The sequence below is a fragment of the Heptranchias perlo genome, chromosome 25, assembly GCF_035084215.1.
Source record: "Heptranchias perlo isolate sHepPer1 chromosome 25, sHepPer1.hap1, whole genome shotgun sequence".
NCBI lineage: Eukaryota > Metazoa > Chordata > Chondrichthyes > Hexanchiformes > Hexanchidae > Heptranchias > Heptranchias perlo.
Genome location: NC_090349.1, coordinates 46,998,436 through 47,012,077, shown reverse-complemented (window position 1 = coordinate 47,012,077; position 13,642 = coordinate 46,998,436). Strand labels below are relative to the sequence as shown.

The 13,642-nt window shown below is 46.1% G+C and overlaps 1 protein-coding gene across 2 annotated transcripts in view; it reads right to left on the bottom strand.

The window, feature by feature from the left end:
* dnah10 (dynein axonemal heavy chain 10) overlaps positions 1-13,642 on the bottom strand; it is a 248,394-nt gene that overhangs the window by 97,430 nt on the left and 137,322 nt on the right. For both annotated transcript variants that reach the window (XR_010967225.1, XM_068006240.1), the window contains exons 47-48: positions 11,270-11,530; positions 8,084-8,256 (exon numbers count right to left, since the gene is read on the bottom strand). Coding sequence is in view for 1 of the 2 variants with exons in the window: in XM_068006240.1 (XP_067862341.1) it covers positions 8,084-8,256; positions 11,270-11,530 (434 nt within the window). In the remaining variant the exon portion in view is untranslated. The remainder of the gene's footprint in view (positions 1-8,083; positions 8,257-11,269; positions 11,531-13,642) is intronic.

Genomic DNA, 13,642 nt, shown 5'->3' with positions numbered 1-13,642 from the left:
ACCGGTTAGGCCGCAGCTGGAGTATTGTGTTCAATCATTGTGTTTAATTCTGGGTACCACACTTTAGGAAGGATGTCAGTGCCCTAGAGAGGGTGCAGAAGAGATTTATTAGAATGGTTTCAGGGATGAGGGACTTCAGTCAGGTGGAGAGACTGAAGAAGCTGGGGTTGTTCTCCTCAGAGCAGGCAAGGTTAAGGGATGATTTGATACAGGTGTTCTGTTTTGACAGAGTAAATAAGGAGAAACTGTTTCCAGTAGCAGAAGGGTCGGTAACGAGAGCACACAGATTTAAAGTGATCAGCAAAAGAGCCAGAGGTGACATGAGGAAACATTTTTTTACACAGAGAGTTGTAATGATCTGGAATGCACTGCCTGAAAAGGCGGTGGAAACAGATTCAATTGTAACTTTCAAAAGGGAATCATAGAATCATAGAAGGTTTACGGCACAGAAGGAGGCCATTTGGCCCATCGTGTCCGTGCCGGCTGAGAAACGAGCCATCCAGCCTGATCCCACTTTCCCGCATTTGGTCCGAAGCCCTGCAGGTCACGGCTCTTCAGGTGCGCATCCAGGTATTGTTTTAAATGAGTTGAGGGTTTCTGCCTCTCCCACCCTCTCAGGCAGTGAGTTCCAGACCCCCACCACCCTCTGGGTGAAAAAACTTTACCTCATTTCCATTCTAATCTTTCTACCAATCACTTTAAATCTATGCCCCCTGGTTATTGACCTCTCTGCTAAGGGAAATAGGTCCTCCCTATCCACTCTATCTAGGCCCCTCATAATTTGATACACCTCAATCACATCACCCCTCAGCCTCCTCTGTTCCATGGAAAACAACCCCAGCCTATCCAATCTGTCATCACAGCCAAAATTCTCCAGTCCTGGCAACATCCTCGTAAATCTCCTCTGCACCCTCTCTAGTGCAATCACATCCTTCCTGTAATGAGGTGACCAGAACTGTGCGCAGTACTCAAGCTGTGGAATTGGATAAATACTTGAAGGGAAAAGTATTGCAGGGCTATGGGGAAAAAGTAGGGGAATGGGACTAATTGGTAGCTCTTTCAAAGAGCCGGCTGAATGGCCTCCTCCTTTGCTGTACATACAACATAAGAAATAGGAGCAGGAGTCGGCCACATGGCCCCTTGAGCCTGCTCTGCCATTCAATCAGATCATGGCTGATCTTCAACCTCAACTCCACTTTCCTGCCCGATCCTTTGATTCCCCTAGAGTCCAGAAATCTGTCTATCTCAGCCTTGAATATACTCAACGACTCAGCATCCACAGCCCTCTGGGGTAGAGAATTCCAAAGATTCACAACCCTCTGAGTGAAGAAATTCCTCCTCATCTCTGTCTTAAATGGCCAACCCCTTATTCTGCGATTATGCCCCCTAGTTCTAGACTCTCCAGCCAGGGGAAACAACCTCTCAGCATCCACCCTGTCAAGCCCCCTCAGAATCTTACATGTTTCAATTAGATCATCTCTCATTCTTCTAAACTCCAGAGAGTATAGGCCCGTTCTACTCAATCTCTCCTCATAGGACAACCCTCTCATTTCAGGAATTAATCTAGTAACCTTTGTTGCTCCGCTTCCAAGGCAAGTATATCCTTCTCCTAGTGGGGTTAACGGACAGAAAACAGTCGGAATAAATGGGTCATTCTCAGGTTGGCAGGCTGTAACTAGTGGGGTGCAGCACCCCACTAGGAGACCAAAACTGTACACAGTACTCCAGGTGAGGTCTCAACAAAGCCCTGTACAATTGAAGTAAGACTTCTTTACTCTTGTACTCTAATCCCCTTGCCATAAAGGCCAAAGTGCCATTTGCCTTCCTAATAACTTGCTGTACCTGCATGCTAACTTTTTGTGTTTCTTGTACGAGGACACCCAAATCTCTCTGAACACCAACATTTAATAGTTTCTCACCATTTCAAAAATATTCTGTTTTTCTATTCTTCCTACCAAAGTGAATAACCTCACATTTCCCCACATTATACTCCATCTGCCACCTTCTTGCCCACTCACTTAACCTGTCTATATCCCTTTGCAGACTCTTTGTATCCTCCTCACAGCTTACTTTCCCACCTAGCTTTGTATCATCAGCAAACTTGGATACATTACACTCGGTCCCTTCATCTAAATCATTAATATAGATTGTAAATAGCTGAGGCCCAAGCACTGATCCTTGCGGCACCCCACTAGTTACAGCCTGCCAACCTGAAAATGACCCGTTTATTCCGACTGTTTTCTGTCCGTTAACCAATCCTCTATCCATGCTAATATATTACCCCCAATCCCAGGAGCCCTTATCTTGTGTAATAACCTTTTATGTGGCACCTTATCGAATGCATTTTGAAAATCCAAATATACTACATCCGCTGGTTCCCCTTTATCTACCCTGCTAGTTACACCCTCAAAAAACTCTAATGGGTTTGTCAAACACGATTTCCCTTTCATAAAACCATGTTGACTCTGCCTAATCATATTATCATTTTCTAAGTGCCCTGTCACCACTTCCTTAATAATGGATTCCAGCATTTTCCCGACGACTGATGTCAGGCTAACTGGCCTGTAGTTCCCTGTTTTCTCTCTCCCTCCTTTCTTGAATAGCGGGGTTACATTTCCTACCTTCCAATCCGCTGGGACCGTTCTAGAATCTAGGGAATTTTGGAAGATCACAACCAATGCATCCACTATCTCTGCAGCCACCTCTTTTAGAACCCTAGGATGTAGGCCACCAGGTCCAGGGGATTTATCAGCTTTTAGTCCCATTAGTTTCTCAGGTACTTTTTCTCTACTGATATTAATTACTTTAAGTTCCTCACTCTCATTAGACCTTTGGTTCCCCACTATTTCTGGTATGTTTTTTGTATCTTCTACTGTGAAAACAGATACAAAATATTTGTTTAACACATCTGCCGTTTCCTGATTCCCCATTATAATTTCTCCTGTCTCAGACTCTAAGAGACCAACGTTAACTTTTTCTACTCTCTTCCTTTTTACATACTTGTAGAAGCTCTTACAATCCATTTTTATATTTCCTGCTAGTTTACTTTCAAATTCTATTTTCTCTCTTTTTATCAATTTTTTGATAGTCCTTTGCGGGTTTCTAAAACTCACCCAATCCCCGGGCTTACTACTCTTCTTGGCAACATTATAGGCCTCTTCTTTTAATCTAATAGAATCATAGGAAGGTTACAGCAAAGAAGGAGGCCATTCGGCCCATCGAGTCCGCACTCTATCCCCGTAGCCCTGCAAATTTTTTCCTTTCAAGTATTTATCCAGTTCCCTTTTGAAGGCCATGATTGAATCTGCCTCCACCACCCCCTCGGGCAGTGCATTCCAGATCCTAACCACTCACTGTGTAAAAAAGTTTTTCCTCATGTCACCTTTGGTTCTTTTGCCAATCACCTTAAATCTATGTCCTCTGGTTCTTGACCCTTCCGCCAATGGGAACAGTTTCTCTCTATCTACTCTGTCTGGACCCTTCATGATTTTGAATACCTCGATCAAATCTCCTCTCAACCTTCTCTCTTCCAAGGAGAACAATCCCAGCTTCTCCAGTCTATCCACGTAACTAAAGTCCCTCATCCCTGGAATCATTCTAGCAAATCTCTTCTGCACCCTCTCTAAGGCCTTCACATCTCTCTTGAAGTGCGGTGCCCAGAACTGGACACAAAACTCTAGTTGTGGCCAAACCAATGTTTTATAAAGGTTCAATACTATCCTTAACTTCTTCAGTTAGCCACGGGAGGATCATTTTTCCTGTGGAGTTTTTATTTTCAATGGAATGTATATTTGTTGAGAATATTGAAATATTTCTTTAAATATTTGCCATTGATTTTCAACCATCATACCCTTTAATTTAATTTCCCAATCTACCTTCGCCAACTCACCCCTCAGACCTATGTAATTGGCTTTACTTAAGTTTAAGACTCTTGTTTCTGAGTTAAGTACGTCACTCTCAAACTCAATGTGAAATTCTATCATACTGCACTCTGGGTGGGGGACTTCAATGTCCATCACCAAGAGTGGCTCGGTAGCACCACTACTGGCCGAGCTGGCCGAGTCCTGAAGGACATAGCTGCCAGACTGGGCCTGTGGCTGGTGGTGAGCGAACCAACACGAGGGAAAAACCTACTTGACCTCGTCCTCACCAATCTACCTGTCGCAGATGCATCTGTCCATGACAGCATTGGTAGGAGTGACCTCTTCACACTGAGGACACCATCCAACGTGTTGTGTGGCACTACCACCATGCTAAATGGAATAGATTCAGAACAGATCTAGCAGTTCAAAACTGGGCTTCCATGAGTCCCTGTGGGTCATCAGCAGCAGCAGAATTGTATTCCAGCACAATCTGTAACCTCATGGCCTGGCATATTCCTCACTCTACCCTTACCAACAAGCCAGGGGATCAACCCTGGTTCAATGAGGAGTGTAGAAGAGTATGCCAGGAGCAGCACCAGGCGTACCTAAAAATGAGATGCCAACCTGGTGAAGCTACAACTCAGGATTACATGCATGCTAAACAGCGGAAGCAACATGCTATAGACAGAGCTAAGCGATCCCACAACTAACGGATCAGATCAAAGCTCTGCAGTCCTGCCACATCCAGTCATGAATGGTGGTGGACAATTAAACAACTAACGGGAGGAGGAGGCTCTGTAAACAACCCCATCCTCAATGATGGCTGAGTCCAGCACGTGAGTGCAAAAGACAAGGCTGAAGCATCTTCAGCCAGAAGTACCGAGTGGATGATCCATCTAGGCCTCTTCCTGATATCCCCATCATCACAGAAGCCAGTCTTCAGCCAATTCGATTCACTCCACGTGATATCAAGAAACGGCTGAGTGCACTGGATACAGCAAAGGCTATGGGCCCCGACAACATCCCGGCTGTAGTGCTGAAGACTTGTGCTCCAGAACTTGCCGCACCTCTAGCCAAGCTGTTCCAGTACAGCAACAACACTGGCATCTACCCAACAATGTGGAAAATTGCCCAGGTATGTCCTGTCCACAAAAAGCAGGACAAATCCAATCCGGCTAATTACCGCCCCATCAGTCTACTCTCAATCAACAGCAAAGTGATGGAAGGTGTCATCGACAGTGCTATCAAGCGGCACTTACTCACCAATAACCTGCTCACTGATGCTCAGTTTGTGTTCCGCCGGGACCACTCGGCTCCAGACCACATTACAGCCTTGGTCCAAACATGGACGAAAGAGCTGAATTCCTGAGGTGAGGTGAGAGTGACTGCCCTTGGCAGCATTTGACCGAGTGTGGCATCAAGGATCCCTAGTAAAATTGAAGTCAACGGGAATTAGGGGGAAACTCTCCAGTGGCTGGAGTCATACCTAGCGCAAAGGAAGATGGTAGTGGTTGTTGGAGGTCAATCATCTCAGCCCCAGGACATTGTTGCAAGAATTCCTCAGGGCAGTGTCCTAGGCCCAACCATCTTCAGCTGCTCCATCATAAGGTCAGAAATGCTTCCCTCCATCATAAGGTCAGAAGTGGGGATGCTCGTTGATGATCGCACAGTGTTCAGTTCCATTCGCAACCCCTCAGATAATGAAGCTGTCCAAGCCCGCATGCAGCAAGACCTGGACAACATCCAGGCTTGTGCTGATAAGTGGCAAGTAACATTCGTGCCAGACAAGTGCCAGGCAATGACCATCTCCAACAAGAGAGAGTCTAACCACCTCCCCTTGACATTCAACAGCATTACCATCGCCGAATCCCCCACCATCAACATCCTGGGGGTCACCATTGACCAGAAACTTAACTGGACCAGCCACATAAATACTGTGGCTACAAGAGCAGGTCAGAGGCTGGGTATTCTGTGGCGAGTGACTCACCTCCTGACTCCCCAAAGCCTTTCCACCATCTACAAGGCACAAGTCAGGAGTGTGATGGAATACTCTCCACTTGCCTGGATGAGTGCAGCTCCAACAATATTCAAGATGCTCGACATTATCCAGGACAAAGCAGCCTGCTTGGTTGGCACCCTATCCAGCACCCTAAACATTCACTCCCTTCACCACCGGCGCACTGTGGCTGCAGTGTGTACCATCCACAGGATGCACTGCAGCAACTCGCCAAGGATTCTTCAACAGCACCTCCCAAACCCGCAACCTCTACCACCTAGAAGGAAAAGGTTCACCTGACGAAGGAGGAAGCCTCCGAAAGCTTGTGAATTTAAAATAAAATTGCTGGACTATAACTTGGTGTTGTAAAATTGTTTACAGAAGGAAAAGAGCAGCAGGCACATGGGAACAACACCACCTGCACGTTCCCCTCCAAGTCACACACCATCCCGACTTGGAAATATATCGTCGTTCCTTCATTGTTGCTGGGTCAAAATCCTGGAACTCCCTACCTAACAGCACTGTGGGAGAACCTTCATCACACGGACTGCAGCGGTTCAAGAAGGCGGCTCACCACCACCTTCTCAAGGGCAATTAGGGATGGGCAATAAATGCCGGCCTCGCCAGCGACGCCCACATCCCATGAACGAATAAAAAAAAAATTAGCATCACTCTTCCCCAGAGGCTCTCTTACAGTGAGATTGCTAATTAACCCTATCTCATTACCTACTATGATACTGTGATATGAACAGCTGCAGAAATCTGGAACTCGCTCTCCCAAAAGGCTGTGGATTCGGGGACAATTGGAGCTTTCACGGCCAATAGATTTTTGTTAGGTAAGGGTATCAAGGCATATGGAGCAAAGGCAATTAAATGGAGCTGGGGTACAGATCAGCCATGATCTAATTGAATGTCCTCTTCCTGTTCCTATGCAACACCTTTAACATAGAAAAACATCCCAAGGTAATTAAAAATGACCAAAACACATGGAGCGAGGGCAGTGAGAAGGCCTGTACGAAAGGGAGAGGGTCACTCAGGGGCTCCTTGGGGGAGTGTGCAGAGCCAGAGGCTAAGGCGAGGGGGAAGCAGGAGGCAGAGTGGGGAGTGGAGAGTAGGTGCTAGTCCAGTGCCATAATCACTACACCACTGTACCGTCTGCTATAATATTACCAGGGAGGAACGCTTGCAGAGGGGGGAGAAGATTTTGTGCAATACGATTGGTGAGATAACAAAAATGGAAAACAATTCCAAGGCAGAAAAGTATAGAAACTGAATACAGAAAATAAATTAGAGAGCAGAAAGACAGAAAATGAACATTTGGTCACAACACCATAGTCACACTATTGATGGTATACAAAAACACGGAATGTTGTTACATATAAGACAAATAAATATATGTATAATATTCTCCTCCCTGATTAAAAGGGTGCAATGTGCACATTAAACTTTGGTGTCAGCCGTGGCTCAGTGGATAGCATTCTCGCCTCTGAGTCAGGACATTGTGGGCTCGAAGCCCCACTCCAGAGACTTCAGCGAACAATCCTAGGCCGATACTCCCGGTGCCAATGCTGAGGGAGCGCTGCACTGTCGGAGGTGCTGTCTTTTGGATGGGACATTAAACCGAGGCCCGTCTGCCCTCTCAGGTGGATGTGAAAGATCCCATGGCACTATTTCAAAGAGCAGGGGAGTTCCTGGCCAATATTTATCCCTCAATCAACATCACTAGTCATTATCAAATTGCTGTTTGTGGGATCTTGATGTGCGCAAATTGGCAGTCACACTTCCTACATTACAACAGTGACCACACTTCAAAAGTACTTCATTGGCTGTAAAGCACTTTGATCCTTTGCCCTCTCAGGTGGCTGTAAAGGATCCCATGACATTATTCCAAGAAGATCAATGGAATGAATTCTCCTGGTGTCCTGCCCAACATTTACGCCTCAACCAACCCCATTAAAGTGGATTATCTCATGATTTATCTCATTGGTATGTGTGGGATCTTGCTCTGTGCAAATTGGCTGTGACGTTGCCTACATTACAACAGTGACTACACTTTAGAAATACTTTTTTGGGCGTAAAGCGCTTTGGGATGTCCTGTGGATGTGAAAGGCGCTATAGAAATGGAAGCTTTTTCTTCTTTCTTTAATGATCCCTAGCCAATCACAGGTAAGATATAAACCGTCAATTAAAATAAGATCAGACAAAAACATCCCTTTAATCTCACCTCTCCGGAGTTGCAAGGACAAGTCCATTGTACACCCTGGACAGGTCGCGCAGATTGAAAATGTAGTGAAATTTCGATGGAGTTGGGGGCAGTTCCTGTACAATCGTATTGTACAGCTGTAGAGTACAGGAGGTGATTTTAACGCAGATGGCCTGAAGTTCTTCAGTGAAAGTCTGTACAACAAACAGTGATCATTTTAATAACAGGCCACTAACTCTCTTTTTTTTGTCCCTTACTGCCACTTTGCTTCCTCTTTCAGTTGAGAGGATGGTCCCTGGCTCAAACTATTAGAGAAGGATGCACATACCTCAGGGCACCTCATTGGAACAGTAGGTCGTTCAGCCCCTCGAGCCTGTTCCGCCATTCAATTAGATCATGGCTGATCTGTACCTCAACCCCATTTACCCGCCTTCGCTCCTATCCCCTGATAGCCTCACCCAACAAAAATCTATCGATCTCAGTCTTGAAATTTTCAATTGACTCCCAGCACCCACAGCTGCTTGAGGGAGAGAGTTCCAGATTTCCACTCCCCTTTCTGTGAAGGAGTCTTTCCTGACATCACCCCCGAACAGCCTGGCTAATTTTAACATTACGCCCCCTTGTTCTGGAGTCCCCCACCAGAGGAAATAGTTCCTCTGGCCTCGATTTTAACTCCCCTCGCCTAGCGGAAACCGGGCGGGGGGACAGTTAAAATGAGGGCTGCACCTTATCCCACTGACTCCCTGCCGTGTCCCGTTGTCAATCTGCTCTTTTGAGCAGGTGAGCAGGACACCTGCACCAAGCTGGCAGGGTCTTGGTTAAATATGTAGACCGGAGCCCATTGACGTCAATTTTAGTTGGAGGCCTGAGCGGGGGGAGCAGTGACGGCCTTCCCGCCGTACCAAACCTGCCAGGAGGGGTTCGTGGGCCAGAGAAGCCCAGGCAGGTACGATTAGCATTTTGTTTTTAGCTGTCCATTCGGCCAGTATGCCTCCAGGCCCTACGATGAAATCTTGGGCCTCCCTGCCCCAGGTTTAAACCCCCCCCACCGAATCGTGTCCAGAGACCCCCTCCCCCTCCAATCGTGTTCAGAGTCCTCCCCCTCCGATCGTGTCCAGAGCCCCCCTCCCCCTCCGATCGTGTCCAGAGCCCCCCTCCCCCTCCGATCGTGTCCAGAGCCCCCCTCCCCCTCCGATCGTGTCCAGAGCCCCCCCTCCCCCTCCGATCGTGTCCAGAACCCCCTCCCCCTCCGATCGTGTTCAGAGTCCTCTCTCCCCCCCCGATCGTGTCCAGAGCCCCCCTCCCCCTCCGATCATGTCCAGAGCCCCCCTCCCCCTCCGATCGTGTCCAGAGCCCCTCTCCCCCTCCGATCGTGTCCAGAACCCCCTCCCCACCTCACCATTTACCTGACTGCCGGGGTCCAATCCCGCAGCTCCCCAGCTGCAGCCCCCTCCCCGCTCCCGCTGCCCGGGGTTGAGCAGGACTGATTTGGCCATGAAGACCGGCCGTTAGGATGGTTCAGGCCTCCAGTTCCCCAGACTCCCCGAGTTCGCCGCCCACTTCGGGGCTCGCTCGCACCCTGCCCATCCCCCCCTTTAAAATCAGGACCCCTGTATCTACCCTATCGAATCCTTTTACCATTCTAAACACCTTGATTAGATCAACCCTCAACCTTTTGAACTCAAGGGGATACAAGCCAGGTTTATGCAACCTGCCCTCATAATTTAACCCTTTTAGCCCAGGTATCTCAGGTGAATCTGTGTTGCACTCCTCCCAAAGCCATCTCCTTCCTGAGGTGCGGTGCCCAGAACTTAATACCCAATACTCTAGGTGGGGTCTGCCAAGGCTCTTTACAACTGAAGCATCACTTCCTCCCCTTTGTATTCCAATGGCCTGCCTTTAATGGGCAGCTTCTCTCCAGGTGCTCCAGTCTAGAAATTAGGAAACTCATCCAATGAAGACGAGTAACTTCAACACTTGGCATTGAGGGTGTAATATGAGGCTGCTGGAGCTATTGGGTTGCCTGCATCACCTTTAAAGATAAACTGCAGTTTTGTCACTCTACATAGCGGGATACACTCATTACCAATTGCTGTTTAAATCATTTTCTGAAATCTAAAAACTCTTTCGTACCAAATCTAATTAATGTATTTAATGTAACAGCTAAAATAACAAACTGAAAATATAATGGCCCAGAATTTGCTGAAAAAACAATGGTGTGCGAATGACACACACAACTTGTGGCGAGGAAGATACCCCGTGAACTGCGAATCGCCACGGGTTACTGGACGATTTGCGCCATTCTGCCATTAGCTTCACGAAAACGGCATCTCACCCTCAACCTCCCCATGAGTTTCATGAAGTTGCTACATTTGTGCATTGCTTTCCCATTAAACTCGCCACAGAAAGTTAAGTCTAATAATTAATAACGTAAGTACCCTTTTAACAACGTGATAATTGTTAATGACGACCAATCAACCTCTCTTGCCCAGAAAGTGAACAATTAAAAGTGTGGAGTCTCATTCCTTCAGGTTGTTGGAGATTTTAAAAAAGTCAAATTTTAAAATTTATTATTTTTTCTTTTCCTTTCTGTCTCTTTTTTTCTCCCACTCTTAATCCAATCTTTCTACACCTTTCTTTATTTCTCTTTCTGTACCTGATTTGACTCTAATGCCCATTTCCTTCTCCGTTGTTCCTCTGTTTATTTCTCAATCCTTAAATCTCATTAATTAAGCAGGTTGTGTTCACTCAGGTCCCAGATGCCCCGTTTCCTTCAGCCTTCCAGCAACTTTGTAGGGAGAAAAGTTTGAGCTGAAGGATGGAGGAACAAGTAAAACTAACAGGGCACCCCGTGACGTACCCCACCCCGATATTTTATTCAGGTTTGCAGTCGACTTTAGTCACAGAGGCCATTCTCAGCATTCCCAACACTATTCATCCTAAGCTCAGCTAATTCAGGACAAATCAGGGATCAAACATGGGACCTTCCTGCTCTCTATGGTTCGGTTCCAAACCATACAGTGCATTTCCATAGAGAACCATCAGGTGGGACTCCTATCGTCAGTGCTTACTGAGTTTCTGAACTGAATTTCTGCAAAAGATTTTAATCATTAAGCTGCAATATAGAGGAAAAAATTACTCATTAATCTAAGGTTTTTCTCCAAAATGAGCAAGTATTTGGATTGGTTTTCTTTTTCCAATAATTACCATGGTGTGTCCTTTCAGAATTGAAGCATAAATTGAAAAGAGTGATTCCTCCGCTGGGAATGTTACGTTGAAAACACAAAAGAGTGAGATAAATCTAGGATCCACTTCATTACGTCCACCTCCTGCTTTTCCCATTGCAGCCACAAAGCCCAGGTCTTTCAGGATCTTATAGTTCAGTTCCTTAGCACGATCATACATTCCACCTTTCTCCAGGAGAAGTTTCAGCAGGGCTATGGGTTGCTGCGTACCATATTCATCGACCTAGTTTTCAACAATCAACAAAGTCAACTGAATCTTGAAACAAAAGAAGTGATTTTATGAGGGAAATGACCTAATCAGAAAGGGGGACTGAATTATTTACATATATAACAAAATTAAACTAGCTTCACTTTGTCACACTCCATTCAATCCCTTCCTAAATGTTGAGGTAAATTTGGTGAATTGGACGCGTTGACCTCTCGGTCAGAATTTTGCATGACAGGAGGTCAGTGCGTCCAATTCACAGCCTATGCAATTTTCGATTCACTATTTTCAACTATTTTCAAAGAGAGTCATTACAATTTCAGCAGAGGATTTCAATGGTGTCATAAATGACAAAAGGAAAGCTTCAGCAGAGTACAAAGATGATCTGAATTTAGAGAATGCAGCCTTAAAACCATTCCCTGCGTACTATCAAAAGAGAAATTGCTGAAAATACACAGTAGGTCTGTCAAAATCTGTATATAGAAAATACATGCTAACATTTCAGGTGAATGGCCACGTTCAGAACCCTGCTATGTGTTGTTACTTCTCATATATGACTGATATTTCTGTTACTTAAGAACGTAAGAAATAGGAGCAGGAGTAGTCCATACGGCCACTCAAGCCTGCTCCCCATTCAATCATGGCTGATCTTCAACCTCAACTCCACTTTCCTGCCCGATCCCCAGATCCCTTAATTCCAAAAATCTATCTGTCTCAGCCTTGAATATACTCAACGACTCAGCATCCACAGCCCTCTGGGGTAGAGAATTCCAAAGATTCACAACCCTCTGAGTGAAGAAATTCCTCCTCATCTCAGTCTTAAATGGCCGACCCCTTATCCTGCGACTATGACCTCTAGTTCTAGACTCTCTAGCCATAGGAAACAACCTCTCAGTATCCACCCTGTCATGCCCCCTCAGAATCTTGTACATTTCAATGAGATCACCTCTCATTCTTCTAAACTCCAGAGAGTATAGGCCCATTCTACTCAACTGTCGCTGGGTCAAAATCCTGGAACTCCCTACCTAACAGCACTGCGGGAGAACCTTCACCACACGGACTGCAGCGGTTCAAGAAGGCGGCTCACCACCACCTTCTCAAGGGCAATTAGGGATGGGCAATAAATGCTGGCCTCGCCAGCGACGCCCACATCCCATGAACAAATAAAAAAAAACTCTCCTCATAGGACAACCCTCTCATCCCAGGAATTAATCTAGTGAACTCTGTTGCACTGCCTCTAAGGCAAGTATATCCTTCCTTAGGTAAGGAGACCAAAACTGTACACATACTTCAGGCGAGGTCTCACCAAAGCCCTGTATAATTGTAGTAAGACTTCCTTACTCTTGTACTCCAACCCCCTTGCAATAAAGGCCAACATTCAATTTGCTTTCCTAATTGCTTGCTGTACCTGCATGCTAACTTTTTGTGATTCTTGTACGAGGACAACCAAGTCCCTCTGAACACCAACATTTAATAGTTTCTCACCATTTAAAAAATATTCTGTTTTTCTGTTCTTCCTGCCAAAGTGAATAACCTCCCATTTCCCCACATTATACTCCATCTGTCACCTTCTTGCCCACCCATTTAACCTGTCCATATCCTTTTGCAGACTCTTTGTGTCCTCCTCGCTGCTTTTATCAATGTTGGTCTTACTATTTTCAGAAGTGATCCTTTCCCTAGAAATGGGGAGCACATTTTGTGTCAACAATTAGTAACTTTTTCTTGTTGCCATTCTTGCCCCGGTGCGGTGGGACTCAAAATACACCCAAGAACCAGCTGTGGGCCCTGTCCCCTTCACCTGTGGTCCCCAGCAGGCTTGCTATCCCATGCGCTTCTGGACCTCTATTCATGGCCTCCCTAGCTGTGGATTGATGACCTAGCTTGGATTTTCTGCTGGTCCTTCTCCTTTTCTGGCCCTCCATCAAAATCAAGGGAATGATATTCAGAGGCTGAGTTTCCCAGTCTCCATACAGCAAGCGAAAGATCCCCATTGAGATACAACTATTGGTCCTATAGCTTCTTTCACTGTGGGGAATTGTCTGATCTCCACTCGGTAGCTGCCTTGCATCTTCCTGTCAGCTATCTATTATCCTAGCTGTACATTGGTGCCATGTGATGCAGCTTACTGGG